The 16070-nt window shown below is 43.3% G+C and overlaps 1 protein-coding gene across 1 annotated transcript in view; it reads left to right on the top strand.

Moving 5' to 3' along the window:
• Ak9 (adenylate kinase 9) overlaps nt 1–16070 on the top strand; it is a 117814-nt gene that overhangs the window by 69857 nt on the left and 31887 nt on the right. Inside the window, exons 24-28 of the mRNA XM_075944961.1 lie at nt 3814–4026; nt 7195–7455; nt 8874–8998; nt 14051–14270; nt 15337–15402. Of these exons, the coding sequence (XP_075801076.1) occupies nt 3814–4026; nt 7195–7455; nt 8874–8998; nt 14051–14270; nt 15337–15402 (885 nt within the window). The remainder of the gene's footprint in view (nt 1–3813; nt 4027–7194; nt 7456–8873; nt 8999–14050; nt 14271–15336; nt 15403–16070) is intronic.

The following is a 16070-nucleotide window of genomic DNA, read 5'->3' as shown; positions in this document are numbered from 1 at the left end:
GGGAAGGGGAGGAGCATTAGACTAGCATACAGGCTGTGGGCTTCACAGTGTGGCAGAGGGGTTGAGAATGCAATCATTGCCCAGTCCACAAGGCTGGATGTCTCAGAGGTCCCATTGCAGCGCTGGCATCTGAGAGGATGCCTGGATTGCTAGGTCCACAAGGCTGATGTTTCAGCGGTCCCAGTGCAGCATTGGCGCCGAGAGGATGCCTGGATTGCTAGGTCCACAAGGCTGGATGTCTCAGCTGTCCCAGTACAGCGCTGGCGTCTGAGAGGATGCCTGGAGAGCTTGTTGATCTTCAGTCCACACTGGAATCCTAAAGAGATTGCTCTCACACAGGTGAAGAAGTGCCTCAACAGCGGCGTAGGTGAACTTGCCAGCCAGAGTGAGGGCAAGCAGGCAACAAGCAAAAGCTTCCTTCTTCACTGTCCTTTTACGTGGGCTGCCATGATAAAGTGTGGCCAGGATTTAGGGTGGGCCTTCCCACTGAAAATAATCGGATCCAGAAAATCCCATGCAGGAGCACCCAGCAGCTTGGGAGTTAGTTGATTGCAGAGATAGTCCAGTTGGCAGCCAATATCAACCATCACACAGAGTATCCTATTTCCAGCAGACATCACTCTGTTCCCATCATCTTCCTCTTGTGTGTATGCATATTTATGTATGTGGGTGTCCAAGTGTCCATGTGTGCACAGGCACGTGATGGTCAGAGATCAACCGCAACTATCCTTCTTCAGATGCCATCCACCTTGTTATTGGCGACAACGTCTTTTATAACTGGAGTTCTCATAACAGGCTACCCTTGCTGGCCAGTGACTTGGGGATCCACGTGTTTCCCCACCCCCAGCACTAGGATACAAGGGAAGGTTATTAGGGGTTATGGTTCCGGAGGAATAAAAGTCCATCACTCTCAGAACCGGGAGCTTAGCAGGCAGGCAGGCATGGCACTGGAGCAGCAGCTGGGAGCTCACATCTTGATCCACAAATGGGAAGCAAAGAGAATTAACTTGAAACCTCAAATCCTACCCTGAGTGACTAGGTCCAACAAGGTCACATATCCCAGTTCTCCCTCAAACAGCTTAGGGATCAAGTAATCAAATGTCTGAGACTTACAAGGAACCACCACAGGAGATAAGAAATTAACAGTGAAACAATAAGCTAAATATATGGGCACTGGAGACATGGCTCAGCAACTAAGAGCGCTTGTTCCTGCAGAGGACCTGGGTGTGGTTCCGTACAGCTGTCTGTAACCGCAATTCCACGGATACATTGCCTTCTTCGGGTCTCTGCATGGCATAGTGGACTTAAATACATACAGACAAAACCCATGAAACAAACAAACAAATAAATAAATATTAAAATAAGCTGAATGTGTACAATCATTTTTATATCACAACTAAAAACCATTGCAATGATATGGCCAGTGTTCTTATCTTAGAATATTCCTGAATTTCAAATAAATGAATACTTTCATGCATGGCATGTGTTTATATGAGACAGTTAACGTTTACCTGAAGAACCTGGGTTTTTACTCTTACTCATTAAGTCTAGAAACCCTACAGTAAATATATTTACTGAAAACTCAGGAAGACTGGAAAAAATAAGCACTCAGCTAAAGATAATAAAAATAAGCAGGACAGAATAAGCCAAAAGAAATGAGACCACTGAAATGAGGAAGCAATGAAAACAAGGGATGAAAAACAAAGAGTTGGTTTCCTGACAAGAGCAGGAGGTGGCTGAAGCGAAGGCAGTGAACAGCGTTGTAAACAAAACGAGTATACTCTCCTTGAAGGGCTCTGTTTGGATTACAGGCTCTTTATTCTTACAGCCTTGAGCATCCAGAACGGATTTACCCAGTTTATTTCCTGAACTTGACTCAGGAATAAAGAGAAAAACTTTATTATGAAAGTTAAAAATCATAAATGTAACAGAAGAGGTGTATATGCCACTTCTAATCCATACCTGCTACACCAACTCCAGTGTCGTCTGTGTGACATGACATACATCATTATGCCGGACAGGAGCTACATGTCCTATGGGACTAGGCTTCCTGGAGGTCAATGGCAGATGGCCCGGTATTGGCCACCCCTGAGGCATAGACGGGTTTCTCGAGTAGCTGGCTATGCGGGATATGGGCTTTGCACAATCTCTTTTAATAATGATATTCTATATATCTACAAGACAAGGATTATCTCGTCAGGAACAGCTCTGGGATAGGGAAGCACATATGGGAATGTATAAGACTACAGCAGAACCTTTGTCATACATGGGGTGTATGATGAGCAAGAGAATAGATGGGTTAACGTTGATGGACAAAGACTGTTATATTATACTTTGAACTTTATGGATAGGCTTGCTAGATCCCAACCCCCATGGTGTCTGCTGCATAAGAAGGTGCAAAAAAGTATATTTCAGCAGGTGCAGAGAACTGATTAGGCATATTTGGTCACTAGATGAAATAAAGAAAGGGTTAGGAAGAGGAAAGGCCATGATAGCGATAATGAGACAGAAACTTTCTATCCTTAAGATGAAATCACTTGTCTGAGGTTTATGTTCCCAAGGACAAGATTTCCTCTTCTAAGGATGCTTTACATCTCACACCTGTTCCTGATAATATGTTTTTTCTCAAAAATCGCTGATGTGACTAAAAAAGGCTTTCATACTGTGCCAACTAATGATACATGACCTTCTGATTTGTTCTTTGTTTGAATACTATATAATGAAAACATGAATTCAGTAAAATCACAGCAGATTCCAACCACTCTCTTGTGTGTTCTGTCTGTCTGTCATTCGCCGAACTTGTGCCTTCCTGATTAGTAAGACCCTGTTTCTCCCACAGTCTGAGTGGCTCCCCTGAGCCAGTCCATGGCACATACCCACTGACAAGACGATTCTTACATTGTCTTAACTCTTCCACATCCTAGACAAGAGTCAGCAATTATCAGCTCTTTTGTTTGGAAGCAAGATCTCTGTTTATCTCTGACTAGCTGGGAACTCACCATGTAGATCAGGTTGGCCTTGAACTCACAGAGATTTACTGCTGAGTCTTGGCATTAAAGGTGGGCACCACCATGCCCACCTTCTTAGTCTGAGTTTTGGAGCAGGGCAGGAAAGTGTTGGGCTTTCTTCTTTTGTGAACATAATCACACTGTAGAATAATTTGCAAAATATCCCATTTCAAGTTTCAAAACAGCCGCATTTGTGCTTAAATATATGTCTAGCTTTTATATGTGCAGAGATATTTAGCAGAGCGAGGGAGTGCTTATGGGAACGGGAGGAGTGTGTGCACGCTGGTGGAAGGAGAACGAGAGGGAAACATCACTCTTGATACACTGATGTGTTTAAACATTTTATAGCAAGTAAGTGTTGAATGTCTTCAACTAACTTCCAAAAATCCTTTACACATTCATCACAGTATAAATTTTCATTTGTACCTAATAAAATATTTTCAAGTTTTTACTTTCAATAGAGCAAAGCATATTGCCATTAGTCATTGTCGTGAGTAAGATGTGACTTTGACTCAGGTTTCAGCCCTTGAGAATCGAGGTGAGCACTTCTCTTTGTCTAGAGGGTAGAGCACACCTTAATTCTCAGTGCTACTTTATTTTTTTATGAAAATGAAAAATGTAAGAACCAATTTAGAGGAACATGAGCAACTTGCTTTTAATCCATTAACTATATAAAGACGGCCCTGTGGGCTTTTTCAGAGTTGGTTTTCTTGTAGACGATTTAGTCCTGAAAATGCTTCTGAATTCCTCTTTGCTGCTGCATCAAAATGTCTTTGCTAATCTCTGAATTGAACAATATTTCTAGGGTGAAGAAAAGCTAAAAGAAAAAAGGAGGCACTTGGGAGACACCAAACACTTCTGCCCAGTGGTTCTCAAAGAAAACTTTATTCTGCAGCCTGGCAACACAGACGAGGCTGTTAAGTACCGAGAAAAGATATACTACTTTTCAACTGCTGAGGCCAAGGAAAAGTTCCTGGAGCATCCTGAGGAGTATGTGGCCCAGAACGAGCCATTAAAGGTGAAAACAATATTCCTATGCTAGTGGTTGCTCCACGTTCTCCCATGAGTGTGCTTAACAGTGAAGTTTCTAATCTTGTTAAAAGCTAACAACAACAACAACAGCAAAACATGATAATGTCTAGGCTTAAAAATAGACCTTTTGTAGCACGAATTTTAATTAGTCTTAATAATAAAAACCCAGAGTCAGATATTAGGGAGTGAAAGCTGGGAGATGAGAGAAGTCCTGCAGCCAGCCACTAGAGAGACCTTGAACCTCTACTAATCCTCAGATCAAAAGGACGATCCTGTCCTCAGACTGCAGCTCAAACTGCACCTCCAGACTGCATTAAACTCCTGTCTCTTCACACCTTACATTCCTCTCTCTGCCCAGCCATATCCCTTCTGTCTCCACCTCCCTAGTGCCGGAATTAAAGGCATGGGATTTTGTGATTTCTGTTTCTCTTATAGACTGGATCAATCTCACATAACTCAGGGTGACCTTGAACTAGCAAAGATTCCCCTGCCTCTGTCTCCCGAGTCCTGGGATTAAAGGTGTGCACCATCACTTTCTGGCCTCTAGTGGCTTAGCTCTGTACTCTGATCTTCAGAAAAGCTTTATTTGTTAAAACACAAACAAAATATCACTACAGATTTTTGTAATATGGCATAAAAATAATGATCTGTTTTGACTTTTATAGTAATGTCTTTGTCAAACAAGCTCTTGTATCTTTTTTACTTGACATTTAGGGTCCCAAATAGCGGCTGGAGAGATGACTCAGGAGTTAAAGCACTGTTGCTCTCTCAGAGGATCCTATTCAGGTCCCAGAAACTGCATGGCAGCTCACAACCGTCTGGAACAGTTTACAATTAATATGTAATAAGTGTACATATAATATCTTACTTTTTTGCTTACACAAAATGTGTGTATTCCTACATAGCTTGCCTAATACTCAACCACTTTGACATCTAATTCACTGATAGACTTTTTCATAAAGTTATTTTCCACTGTAGATATTGATAATTAATAGGTAATTTAGCAACAGAATTCTTGATTCTCTTGCATTCTTTCATTACTATAATTCTCTGTAATAGGATAACTGGATCAAGGTATAATATATTGCACCATTAATTTTTTTATTTTTCTATTTATTTACTTATTTTGTGTGTGTGTGTGTGTGTGTGTGTGTATGTGTGTGTGCAAGTATGCACATGCCACAGCACACCTGTGGAGATCAGAAGACAGCCCTCAGGAGTTGTTTCTCTCCTGTCACCATATGAGATCCAGGAATCGAGTTAAAGTCTGCACACAAGCACACCATCCCTCAAGTCTTACTGCCTTTTCTTCTCTTTCTTTCTTTCTTTCTTTCTTTCTTTCTTTCTTTCATTCATTCATTCTTTTAGTTTTATTTTGTTTGTTTTGTTTTTTGAGACAAGGTCTGGCTATTTTGCCCTTGGGTTCACTATGTAGATCAAGCTGGTCTCAAATTTACATGGAATCCCCCGCCTCTGCCTCCTGAATGCTGAAATTAAAGGCATGTACCACCATGCCCAGCCCTTTCACCTGGTTTTCCACAAACCCAACCAAAGAGGACCTAGTAACTCTGAAGGTAATTTCTCCGTTCTTCTCTGCAACATAGAATTCTTTGGGATTGCAAGGGACATGGTTATTCTTAAAATGTCCCCCAAGTCTTACTAATATGTTATATTTGATACACAGTGCAATGTTGGAGCTTCGTAGCATTTTCTACATATTTTGCTCTTGTTGTTGTTTTTGTGGTGGTGGTGGTGGTGGTGGTGGTGGTGGTGGTGGTGGTGGTGGTGGTGGTGGTGATATTGTTGGAGACAAGGTCTCCTGTGTCCAAGGATGGCCTTTGAATTCTCTAAGCAGCCAAAGATGGCCGTCACATCCCAAATGCTGGGATTACAGGCATGCCCACCACAGCTAGCTCATGCTGTTCTGGGAACTGAACCCAGGCTATCAAGCACTCTGTCACCTGAGCTCCCTCACAGGCCCCTTCGAAGCCTCTGAACTCCCACCATTTCCATTACAACAACAAATGCTTCTGAGTCACAAAGTCATCCCTACCCCTCTCTCACAAACACCTCTGCTCCTCTGAGGCCCAGACACCCAAATACACCAGCATCTTCCCTAGGGTTGCTGTAAAGTCATTTCCCCAAGGTCCCGTGAGCCGTGGCTGCTGCTTCGCCTCAGCTGTCGCCATCAGGGAATGACCACATCACCCTGCAAAAGCTGGCTTTGGGCTTCCTCCATTTCAGTGTGGACATCACAGGAATTAGTGGCAAGGTCTTTGAATGAAATGGGCTTTTTCTTTGGTAGAGAGATCTTCTTAAACATATCAAGAAAAAGTCTTTCTATTCCTTATTAACATTAAAATATATATTTTTTTGATTTTCGAGACAGGGTTTCTCCCTAGCTTTTTGGTTCCTGTCCTGGAACTAGCTCTTGTAGACCAGGCTGGCCTCGAACTCACAGAGATCTGCCTGCCTCTGCCTCCCAAGCATTAAAATAATTTTTAAGTGAAGTTACTTTTTATTAAATGCCTCTTGGCTGGTTTTGTCCCCTAAAAGCCATTTTTGGTGCAATGAATTATTATGTTTATTGATATTCTTATGCCTAAATATAATTGGATTTGTAAAATAAACTTTCCTGTCTATGGGAGGCTAGAGAGATGGCTGGAGCACTTAAGAAAATATACTGCTTTTCAGAGGACCTGGTTTTGAGTAGCATGTTGGGTGGCTCACAACCACCTATAACTCCATCTATTGGAGCTGGAGAAATGGTTCATGCAGTTAAGTGCACCTGCTGCCTTTTCAGAGGACCCAGGTTCAATTCCCTGCACCACAGTCTGTACCTCCAGTTGCAGAGGATGCCCTGCCCTCTTCTGATTCCTTGAGCATCAGGCAAATACACGGGGCATGCACACAGGCGATGTACATAAGATAAAATTTTAAAATCACTTAAAAAAAGACTTCCTTTCTCACCTTTTTACTTTATTTTCCTTTTTTGGTAGGGAAGAGGAGGTTGCTTTCTCTGGTGAGGAAAGTCTCTATGTGCCCCTCTGGCCGCAATGCCAGGGTTACAGGTGTGAATTGCCACCAGGCAAATGACTTAAACCCTCTTTTCCTTCCCTCTGCTCCACCCTCCCTGTTCGGCCCTCTATGGCAGGCTCCTCCCATCAGGCTCTGTTTTCTGGGTCCCCATGGCTCCGGCAAAACTCGTTGCGCCAGAACGTTGGCAGAAAACTTCGGCGTTTTTCACATTCAGTTTGATGAATTTCTCCAAGAAAAAATGCTGCTTAAGGCTGAAAGGAAATTCGGGCCTGAGTTTGAGGACGATTCCGAGGAGGAGCAAGCCACAAAGCAAGAACTGGAAGAGCTTGCCGTTCAGGCGAACGTGAAAATTGAAGAAGAAACCACAAAGAAGCAGGTGACGTGGTGGTGTCCCTGGGGGGCACTGTGTTTGCTGCGGAAGCTGGTTTGTAGCAGGCGGTTCAGGGCAGCTGCAGCAGCCACCGCAGGCTAGACTCAGTTACCGTCCCCGGATGCCAGCTAGAGAGACCTGCCTGCCACAGTCATGTGCACAGATAGAGGGGTCCGGTGACCCCCCCCCCCCAGGTTATCTTTGGGGTCCTGACGCACGTGGTTTAAGCAGTCCTGGTCAAGGTGTAGTCTGGTGACCGGTGTCTCAGCTTTGTTTCTGCAAGATGGTCCAAAGAGCCCTTATTGTTTGAGGGGGAGATACTCAGTCCCCAGGGTGCAGTGTGAATAATGGCCCTTGTCGGGTGGTGGTCTGTTCCAGGAATCCAAGGTGACTGCAGATTTAGCACAGTGACTTTCAGGAACCTCTGGGGAGCCTAGAACAGGAAACTGTAAAAAATGGAAAATAAGATGCCTCCTTTATTTTTGTATGCTTTCATCTTTTAAAGGGAATGAAGTAGGTTAAAATGTAACATTTCTAGGCTGATCCTTCAAGTGAGGAGCATGCCTGTGTGTGGAGGTGAGTGGTGAAAATGACCCCGGGCGCCAGACTCAGTCCTTCACTTTAGCCTGTGAACCCAAGTGAGAGGCAGACTCCTTTACCTGAAAAGCAGCATCTGTGTGTCTGTTATACAATCATAGCAACTTCAAACTACAGAGACCTGAGGAGGAGGAGCCGCCACAGGGCACCCTCTCCACTGTGATGTATAAACCCGCTTCTCCCCCAGTGTAGGAAATAACTGAGTCTTACCTGACTCTGAAAGTCGGGAAAGTGACTCCCATGCTGAGTGGTGGTATAGCACACAGTTGGGGCATTCGACTGTGCGGCTGAACTACTTGTATGTTCTTCATTATCCATTTGAGGGTCACCTTCAGAGAAAGATGACCTGACTTCTTCATCCCAATATTTTCTCTCTGTTGCTGTGAAGCTATAAGCCCTTCTAGAATGTGCTTCAGGTAACTCTCCAGTTGGCTCATCCTCTAATCAGGATGTGGCGTAAGGAGATGGAACTGTATCTCCTTATAGGAAAAGTGGCACAAATCAGGTAAGCTTTACAGATGTGTGATATGAATCAAGCAAATTTTTGGCAAACCAATAATCAAAAAAGATGCATTGACTCTGACACCGTACGTGAAAGTCAATCATGTTGCCATGGTGACTTCTCTTAGTTATATTAGGTAATTTTTATTACTTAATCATATTATATATAAGTGCACAGAACTCAAGTTTTAAAATGTTTTCAAGTAACAGTATCAAAAGTGGCCTCGGAGAAAAAGCTCGGGTCTCATTCTAGCAGTGGTGTAAAACAGTATCGCTTATCAATGCAGAGCTTAAGGCTCCTCTTATTTTATAATTTTCACCTTTAGCTTCCAGATGTGCAGTTCACAGAAGAGGAGGAGGCAATCAAGCTGAGTCTGACGGAGAATGAGCCCCTGACGTCGGAAATTCTGGACCCCATGCTTTCCGAGTGGTGGCTTAAAGAACCGATGCGGTGGGTGCCTCCGTACACAGGGGTTTTGTTTCTCACTGCTTTTCATTTCCTTTGTTCCGAATGGCCAAACTATAGTCTAATTTGTACGTACAAATTTGCTCTTATTCATCTATATAAATTACACATTAAAACATCCATGGAACTTTTGAAAAACACTGAGGCCAGAGACTCACGCCAAAGCATTTAAACAGATTCTGCTGAGGTTTGAGACCGGGATCAAGGCCCTGGCATGTTTTTTAGGGTCCCCAGATGATTTTAGTGCACATCTGTAGTTGAGAACTATTTTCTAAATCTGCTGGGGACCGGCCTCAGCAGAGAAGTGGGTCTCGAACCTGGGATGTCCGGAAGGTGAAGTGAGTACATGGACCCAGGATTCTGATGCAAGCTGATAGGCCATTGGCTGCAGGGCAAGTTCTTCTGCCCTGAGCTTCAAACCTCAGTCTTTTATTGTAAACTTTACACAAGGAAAATGATTGTGTTTTCTTGCCACACAAGAAGTATAAAGATTCTTTGAAGTCAGAACATCATCATTCATTATGACGTTTTTCCCAGTGTTCCCAAGCCCCATGCCAGCCCCTATATTCTTAATTCTTAACTGAGTTAATCATAAAACAGCTTCTGAGGCTTTCACCTCAGAGGCTAACCATTTGCAGTTTACAGGAGCATAGTTCAGTGCGTTTACTCCATTGTCGACCCTTTCCCATTGTTGCTCCCCACAATTCCAACTTTGATTTATAAACCCATAGTCAGTCACACCTAAAGCCCTAGGTTCTCAGAAACTTTATTCATCATAGCCGAGTTCTTTTCTGTTTCAGTATAATTCTTTTGCCAAGTTTTATAATCAGGCAAAGAACAATTTTTGCATTTTCCCCACGTTTCCCCAATTCTTTCATCAGTCAGGTTTTCCCCCCCATAACCTACTTTACAGCATCAATGCCTGCCCGCTCTATCAGATCAGGAATTCTCATATTATCATACAGCACATCCATATTTTCAGAAACCACTGGTGTGGATGCAGAAAAAGAACATGAAGAACAAGTGCACTAGTAGAATTGCTGTAACCAGAATCAGCTGTAATGCCAAATGTGTATGCAGACACCATAGAAGCGGTCCTCAGGCACATAGGTGTTCTCTCCTTGGCCCTCAAGTTCTGCGGCCAGCACAGCCTGGATAGCCAAGACTGGGGGGGGGGGTGCCGAGATTGAGACTCGGAGGCTTCTTTTCAGGCGGGAGAACAGCAGTCTTTATTTTGCCCAGTAACCTTTTATACCTCTACTCCTTCTGTGGAGCCCCACCGGCCAGAAAGAACACAAACATCCTTGTCAATTACAGACCACAAGGAAGTTCCTCTGTCAGTCAGGGGGAGTGAGGGCAGCAGGATCACAACACTCAAGTAACACGCTCATTTAGCTGCCCCTGGGTTGCCTGGAGGGAATTTCTTCCTGCATCTCAGGAACAGCAGGCGGAGGGAGGCTATGCTTTGCCGTCTCCGGCATAAGCCCACATACCCTCGTGGTGTGCTGGATTCTTCCGCCTCTATCCTTGTGATGATTACAGCTATGACCACTGAGTAGCTGTCCAGTCTTGGTCCACTAGCAAATGCCTGCAACAGTGTTGACCCACACAGAACAAATCTTCAGGTCCCGGAGTTGTTATCTTTTGTCTTTGTTTCTTTTCCTGTTTCGAAGTGGGGTATTCTGCCTTGATATCTTCCAAAAGAGCATGAGATGATATTTACAATCGTGATTGGAGCACAAACACATTTGCAACTTGCTACACACCAAGTACTGGTCAGCTGCGCTTTATTGGAATCTGTTTAATCTGTATATGAAAACTGATCATGTCACAGTCACTCCTCTTGGCTGTATTAGATATTTTTAGTATTTAATCATATTCAAATTGCTGCATAGAATGGGATAGAAATTTGCATCATCTCAATTTGAAAAAAAAAGAAACTGAAATACAGAGAAATTAGATGAATGTTTCTATGCCACTCTGGGCACATTTGTATCTACTGCCTATTTGAAATGGGGGAGTGGGATTGAGTTATCAACATTTTAAAAATGTCCTTTTTCTCTAAATTAGATCACTAACTGTGGGAAACTTGGGCAAGTAACCCACAGCTTTCTGGTAATGAGCTGTTCTCCATTAGCTTAGCTTCTCACATCACACCACACAAAGACAAAAAATAACGTTTTTTAAATTAAAAAGTAATGATGCCTGGAGCAGTGACTCAACAACTGAAAGAATCAGAACCCAGGTTCGAGTCCCGGCACCCACACAGCAGCTCACAACCATCTGTAGCTCCAGTTCCAGAAAATCTGATAGATAGATATCTCTATGGAGATACAGAGACATGAATTCAATTTAATGTAAAAAGTTACACAACAAAATCTAAATATTGAGTATTTCACAACCATCACATTTTATTATGGTAAAGATTTACAATGGCATGTAATATTATTATATGATATATATAATATACCATATAATATAATATATATCACAGTATGGTAGAAAGGGGCACATGAAGAACTGACTAGAAAGAAAAAACAACCAAGGACAGTAACACCTGGGGTATAGGATAATAGTCTGCAGTTTTATGGGTTTTTTTCCCCTCTACTTTGCGATTCTTCTATTGTGAAATGCATTGCTCTTATAAGTGAGGAAAAGGGTTGACTTTCTTTTAGGTTTCTTTTTTTCAGTCTACTAGATTAATCCTAGAAGAGCTACTGAGGGTTAAACTAAGGCAGATGGCAGCAATGAAAGCACAGAGGTGCCCAGCCTTGGCTCACACAGGACAGCGGGAGGGAGGTGGTGAAGAAACTCGAGGCATCTTGTGTTGCTGAATCTGGCGAAGAGAGGGTTGGAGCGATGAGGGTGATCATGATTGTTGACAGTGTAACCCACAGAGCTTTCCTTCATTGGAAAGTCAAAGCGGGGCTTCGACACTTCTGAATTAAAACTCAGGAGAGTTTTTATGTAGCGGTAAGGACTTGGGAGTTCTTGTCAAAGTGACACCAGGACACCAGGCAAGAAGTGGGTTCCTCCTAGAAGAGACTAGATGGAAGGCATCGCTGAGGAAAGAGACGACCAGCATGGCCAATTTAGAGAAGATTGCCTACCTAATAAGAGAGGACAATTAGCATTTGAGAATGAACTGTGAAGACTGAAACAGTCAGATGTTTATAAGCGTATCATTTTTATTGAGAAGAAAGCGCATGTATGTATAAATACAGCAGACATTTTTGGACAAATAAGCTCAACAAGCTCACTCAAAGGCAGATCAACACTGACCTCTCAACAGGAACTCGAAGCCAAGTCCTCAAAGGCTGCTTTATAAGTACAAGATTGAAATCCGTTGGCCTTCTGGTTATTCTCATGACCCTAAGAGTTCTGTCACCTGAGGCAGAATATGCCTCAGAAGTTACTGTTGGCTACCAGGAGACCTGGAGGAGTGTGTGAACTGCCTCATGGCAGGACACGTGCTGAGGCCAGTCAAGCGATCCCTTACTAGGCTGGGCACTTCTCCCCAGCAGAAACTTACTTTCTTTTCTATAACTCTTTGTGAACTTCCAGTTAATAATTATCAACCGGTTGCTACCTGCAACTTTTATATTACAAGCACAAATCTTATTTTAATCCAATTTTATACATCTTGGAAAAATATCATATATATACTCACCTCTTGAACATAAATCTTTAACAAATGGTAAAATTGCATACATGCCAAAGAATTGTTTTAAAATAAGTTTACTGTCTCTAAATGTCTGATGTGTATAGCTATTTTACATACCTGTTTATCCTGGGCACCTAAAAATTTCCTCAAGCCTGAAACTGGCATACACCTTTAATCTCTGTGCTCAGGAGGCAGAGACAGGAGGTCTTTGTGAATTTGAGGTCAGCCTGGTCTACATAGCAGGTTCCAGGCCAGCCAGGGTTATGAGACCTTGTCTTACAATATTATACGTCTGATAAAGTCGAGATTCATCAACACATGTAAAAATCTATAACAGATGCAGAGATAATATGTGGAGGGTCCTTGCTGACTCTACAGCAAACAGGGAAAACATCTGTAAAGAGACAAGAAAGAAGCTCGGTTCAGCCCTTTTCTGGTAGCTGGTGCTGAGCCAAGACTTCTTGGAGTCTGACATCAGCTTTTATTTATTCATTCATTCATTCATTCATTCATTCATTGCCATATCTAAGCATAGTACAATTTTGAGAAAAAGTTTTCAGATAACAATTAACTCTGCTCTGTAAGTACAACAAAACTTAAGATACATTTACATTGAAGCTCTTCACAGAGTACTGTGACTTCATCCCTAAAATGGGCTCTACTGACTGAGAAACAGAGCTCAAGATTAGGGTCCAAGCAGAAGGATACCATGTCTGGCCCTAAGATAACCCGGAAGTCACCTGGGCTACTGTAAAGTGTACGAGGTGCCTGAGTCTCATGACACAGAAGTAGTGCCCTTGGCTTTAGGAGGAAGGGTATGGGATAAGGGAAATAGGAATTCTGGAAGCTATGGGCAGTCCTGGCTCCTCAGACAGCAAAGGATGGCAGGCTATGAACTACACCCATCCCCTGCCTTCCAGGAGGAACAAGCTAAACACCCCTTTCCTCTGAAGCATCTGCAAGCTTAACTTTCCCAGCGTCTCCAGTGCTCGCTTGTGTGCCCAAGACTTTTTGGCCTTTCCACCAACACATAGTATAAATAGATCTACAGTGTAATATTTACATATTTGAGTTTTTAAGTTACCATACAAAATAATGAACTTGCTATAACACCTTCGTACATACATATAATTATCTGTTGCTCACAGCATCACGTCATCCTCTCTGTTACCCTGCCCGCTCCCACCGGTTCCTTTCCTCTCACAGACCAGCTCCTCTGTTTTCATGTCGTAGATGTCACGTAGAAACTGGTAGCAAGGTAGCTGATAGAAAGATAGTTCTGAATATTAGAGAAACATGGGGATGTCTGTCTTTTGAGTGTGTCCTACCTGAAATATCTATGTTTTAAGCAATTTGTGCAAATTTCCACCCAGCTCCACCGGCTTCATCCTGGACGGTTTCCCGCGGTACCCGGAGGAGGCCCAGTTTCTAGGAGAGCGTGGCTTTTTCCCAGATGCCGCTGTTGTAATACAAGTAGAAGATCAAGACATCTTTGACCGGCTCCTTCCGGCACAAGTTCAGAAGTGGAAAACGAAACAGCGCAAAAAATCAGAACGGAAAAAACTCATCAAAGACTTGAAGACAAAAATCAGGGTACATATCCAATACAAATACATGGGAATTTCCAAACTCGTGGTGTCCAGGCCTTCCCCCATCAGGCACAGGAGCAGGCTGAAGGCCACGGCGGAGGCAGCAAGTGCCGTAGAGAGCTGGAAGGTGGCGGATCTTGGCAGGTGGTGCCGGAGCTCCCACCCACCACTGCGCCTATCCCGATTTGGGGGTCTTTGGGTTCACACCAGCACTCTCCTGCTGACCCACCAGTGGTTTCCTGGGTTGGTCCCTGTACTCCAGCTCACCCTTCCAGCCGCTCGCAGGCCAGTCTGTCTGAATCAAGTCATACCATGAGGGTCTGGATGTCCAGTCCTGTCCCATACCCATTTCCCGATGGTATTGTTTTGACTGCAGTAAATGTAAGCCCTTCGTTGCAGCAGCAGCACCAGCCGCTTCCGGATTTCCTCCTAGGGAATGCCCTGAGTGACATCGCAGAGATCCCTTGGGGTTCCTGTTAGCTCACCCTTAAGTAGGTGGCACTGCCTGCCTGACTTGATATTGTATTTTGAGAAGAATGACCAAGTTAGTGCCCGCTTCTGGCAGGCACACTATAGTTAGTTAAACCTCAGGGAGTCCTGAGCCAACCAGCACCAAAACCGCGAGGGCATGTGGACAGATTCACTGTGTTAGGTTGGAGGGCCCTGCAAACAGGGCATGGTCATCCTCCCTCCCTCTGGCCATATCCAACAGGCATGTGCTTTCCTTAGAGGTGCAGCTGTGTTTTCAAAGAGGCGTCTTCACGGTAAAGAAAAGAGATTTCTGTGAAATCCAATGCCACCCCCATCCCAAAGAAGCAGTGTACAATATGTCTGAAGAAGGAGCTCAAGGCTAGAGTGAGCGAGCCTGTGGGGTGTTTACCCCTTGAGAGAGAGATAGCCCAGAAGGACATGAATGTATTTTGACACTCGCCGCCGCTTGTTTTCCTGGAGAGTGTCGGTACCCTTCTACCACGTATTAGGCCCAGCTGGAGAAGGTACAGCGATACCTAACTAGTGACTTTATCATTTTTGTTGTTGTTCTTGTAAACTTGTAAATGTTTCTTTGACAGGACGATATGGTTGCTAAGAGAAGAGCTGAACTTATCTCAGAGAGGGACAGAAAGAGGAGAGAGGATGTAAGTAGATTTTTTTTTAGCATAACACTATGATCTCAACAGTTGAAAAACACAGAAGGAAGTGTTTCAAAAGTCTACATAAACTAAGCATAACACTATGATCTCAACAGTTGAAAAACACAGAAGGAAGCGTTTCAAAAGTCTACAAAAACTAAGCATAACACTATGATCTCAACAGTTGAAAAACACAGAAGGAAGCGTTTCAAAAGTCTACAAAAACTAAGCATAACACTATGATCTCAACAGTTGAAAAACACAGAAGGATGCGTTTCAAAAGTCTACAAGAACTAACAGAGTTCACAGAGGAGTAGTGAGACGACACGTACTTTTGATTCTTTTATTTTTCTCATGGTATATGCTATTTTAAATTACCTTTTAATTAACCTTATAATCGAAATGCTGTTTTGTTTTGTTTTGGGACAGTCTCTCTATGTCTCCCTGGCTGTCTTGGAGCTTGCTATGTAGAAGAGGCTAGACTTGAACTCACAGAAATCCTCCTGCCTCTGCCTCCTAAGTTTGGTGATTAAAAGCATATGCCTCCACACCTGGCATGAGCACATAGTCAAAGAAACCACTAAAGACCCTGAAGTATTCCCGTACAAAATACACAGTGCGTTTTCATCTTTGGGATTTTCATCTCGTTTTCACACTTCCAGCTACCACCACAG

This window comes from Microtus pennsylvanicus, chromosome 1 (genome assembly GCF_037038515.1).
Source record: "Microtus pennsylvanicus isolate mMicPen1 chromosome 1, mMicPen1.hap1, whole genome shotgun sequence".
NCBI lineage: Eukaryota > Metazoa > Chordata > Mammalia > Rodentia > Cricetidae > Microtus > Microtus pennsylvanicus.
The sequence above is the reverse complement of the archived record's forward strand: the minus strand, read 5'-3'. Positions and strand labels throughout refer to the sequence as shown.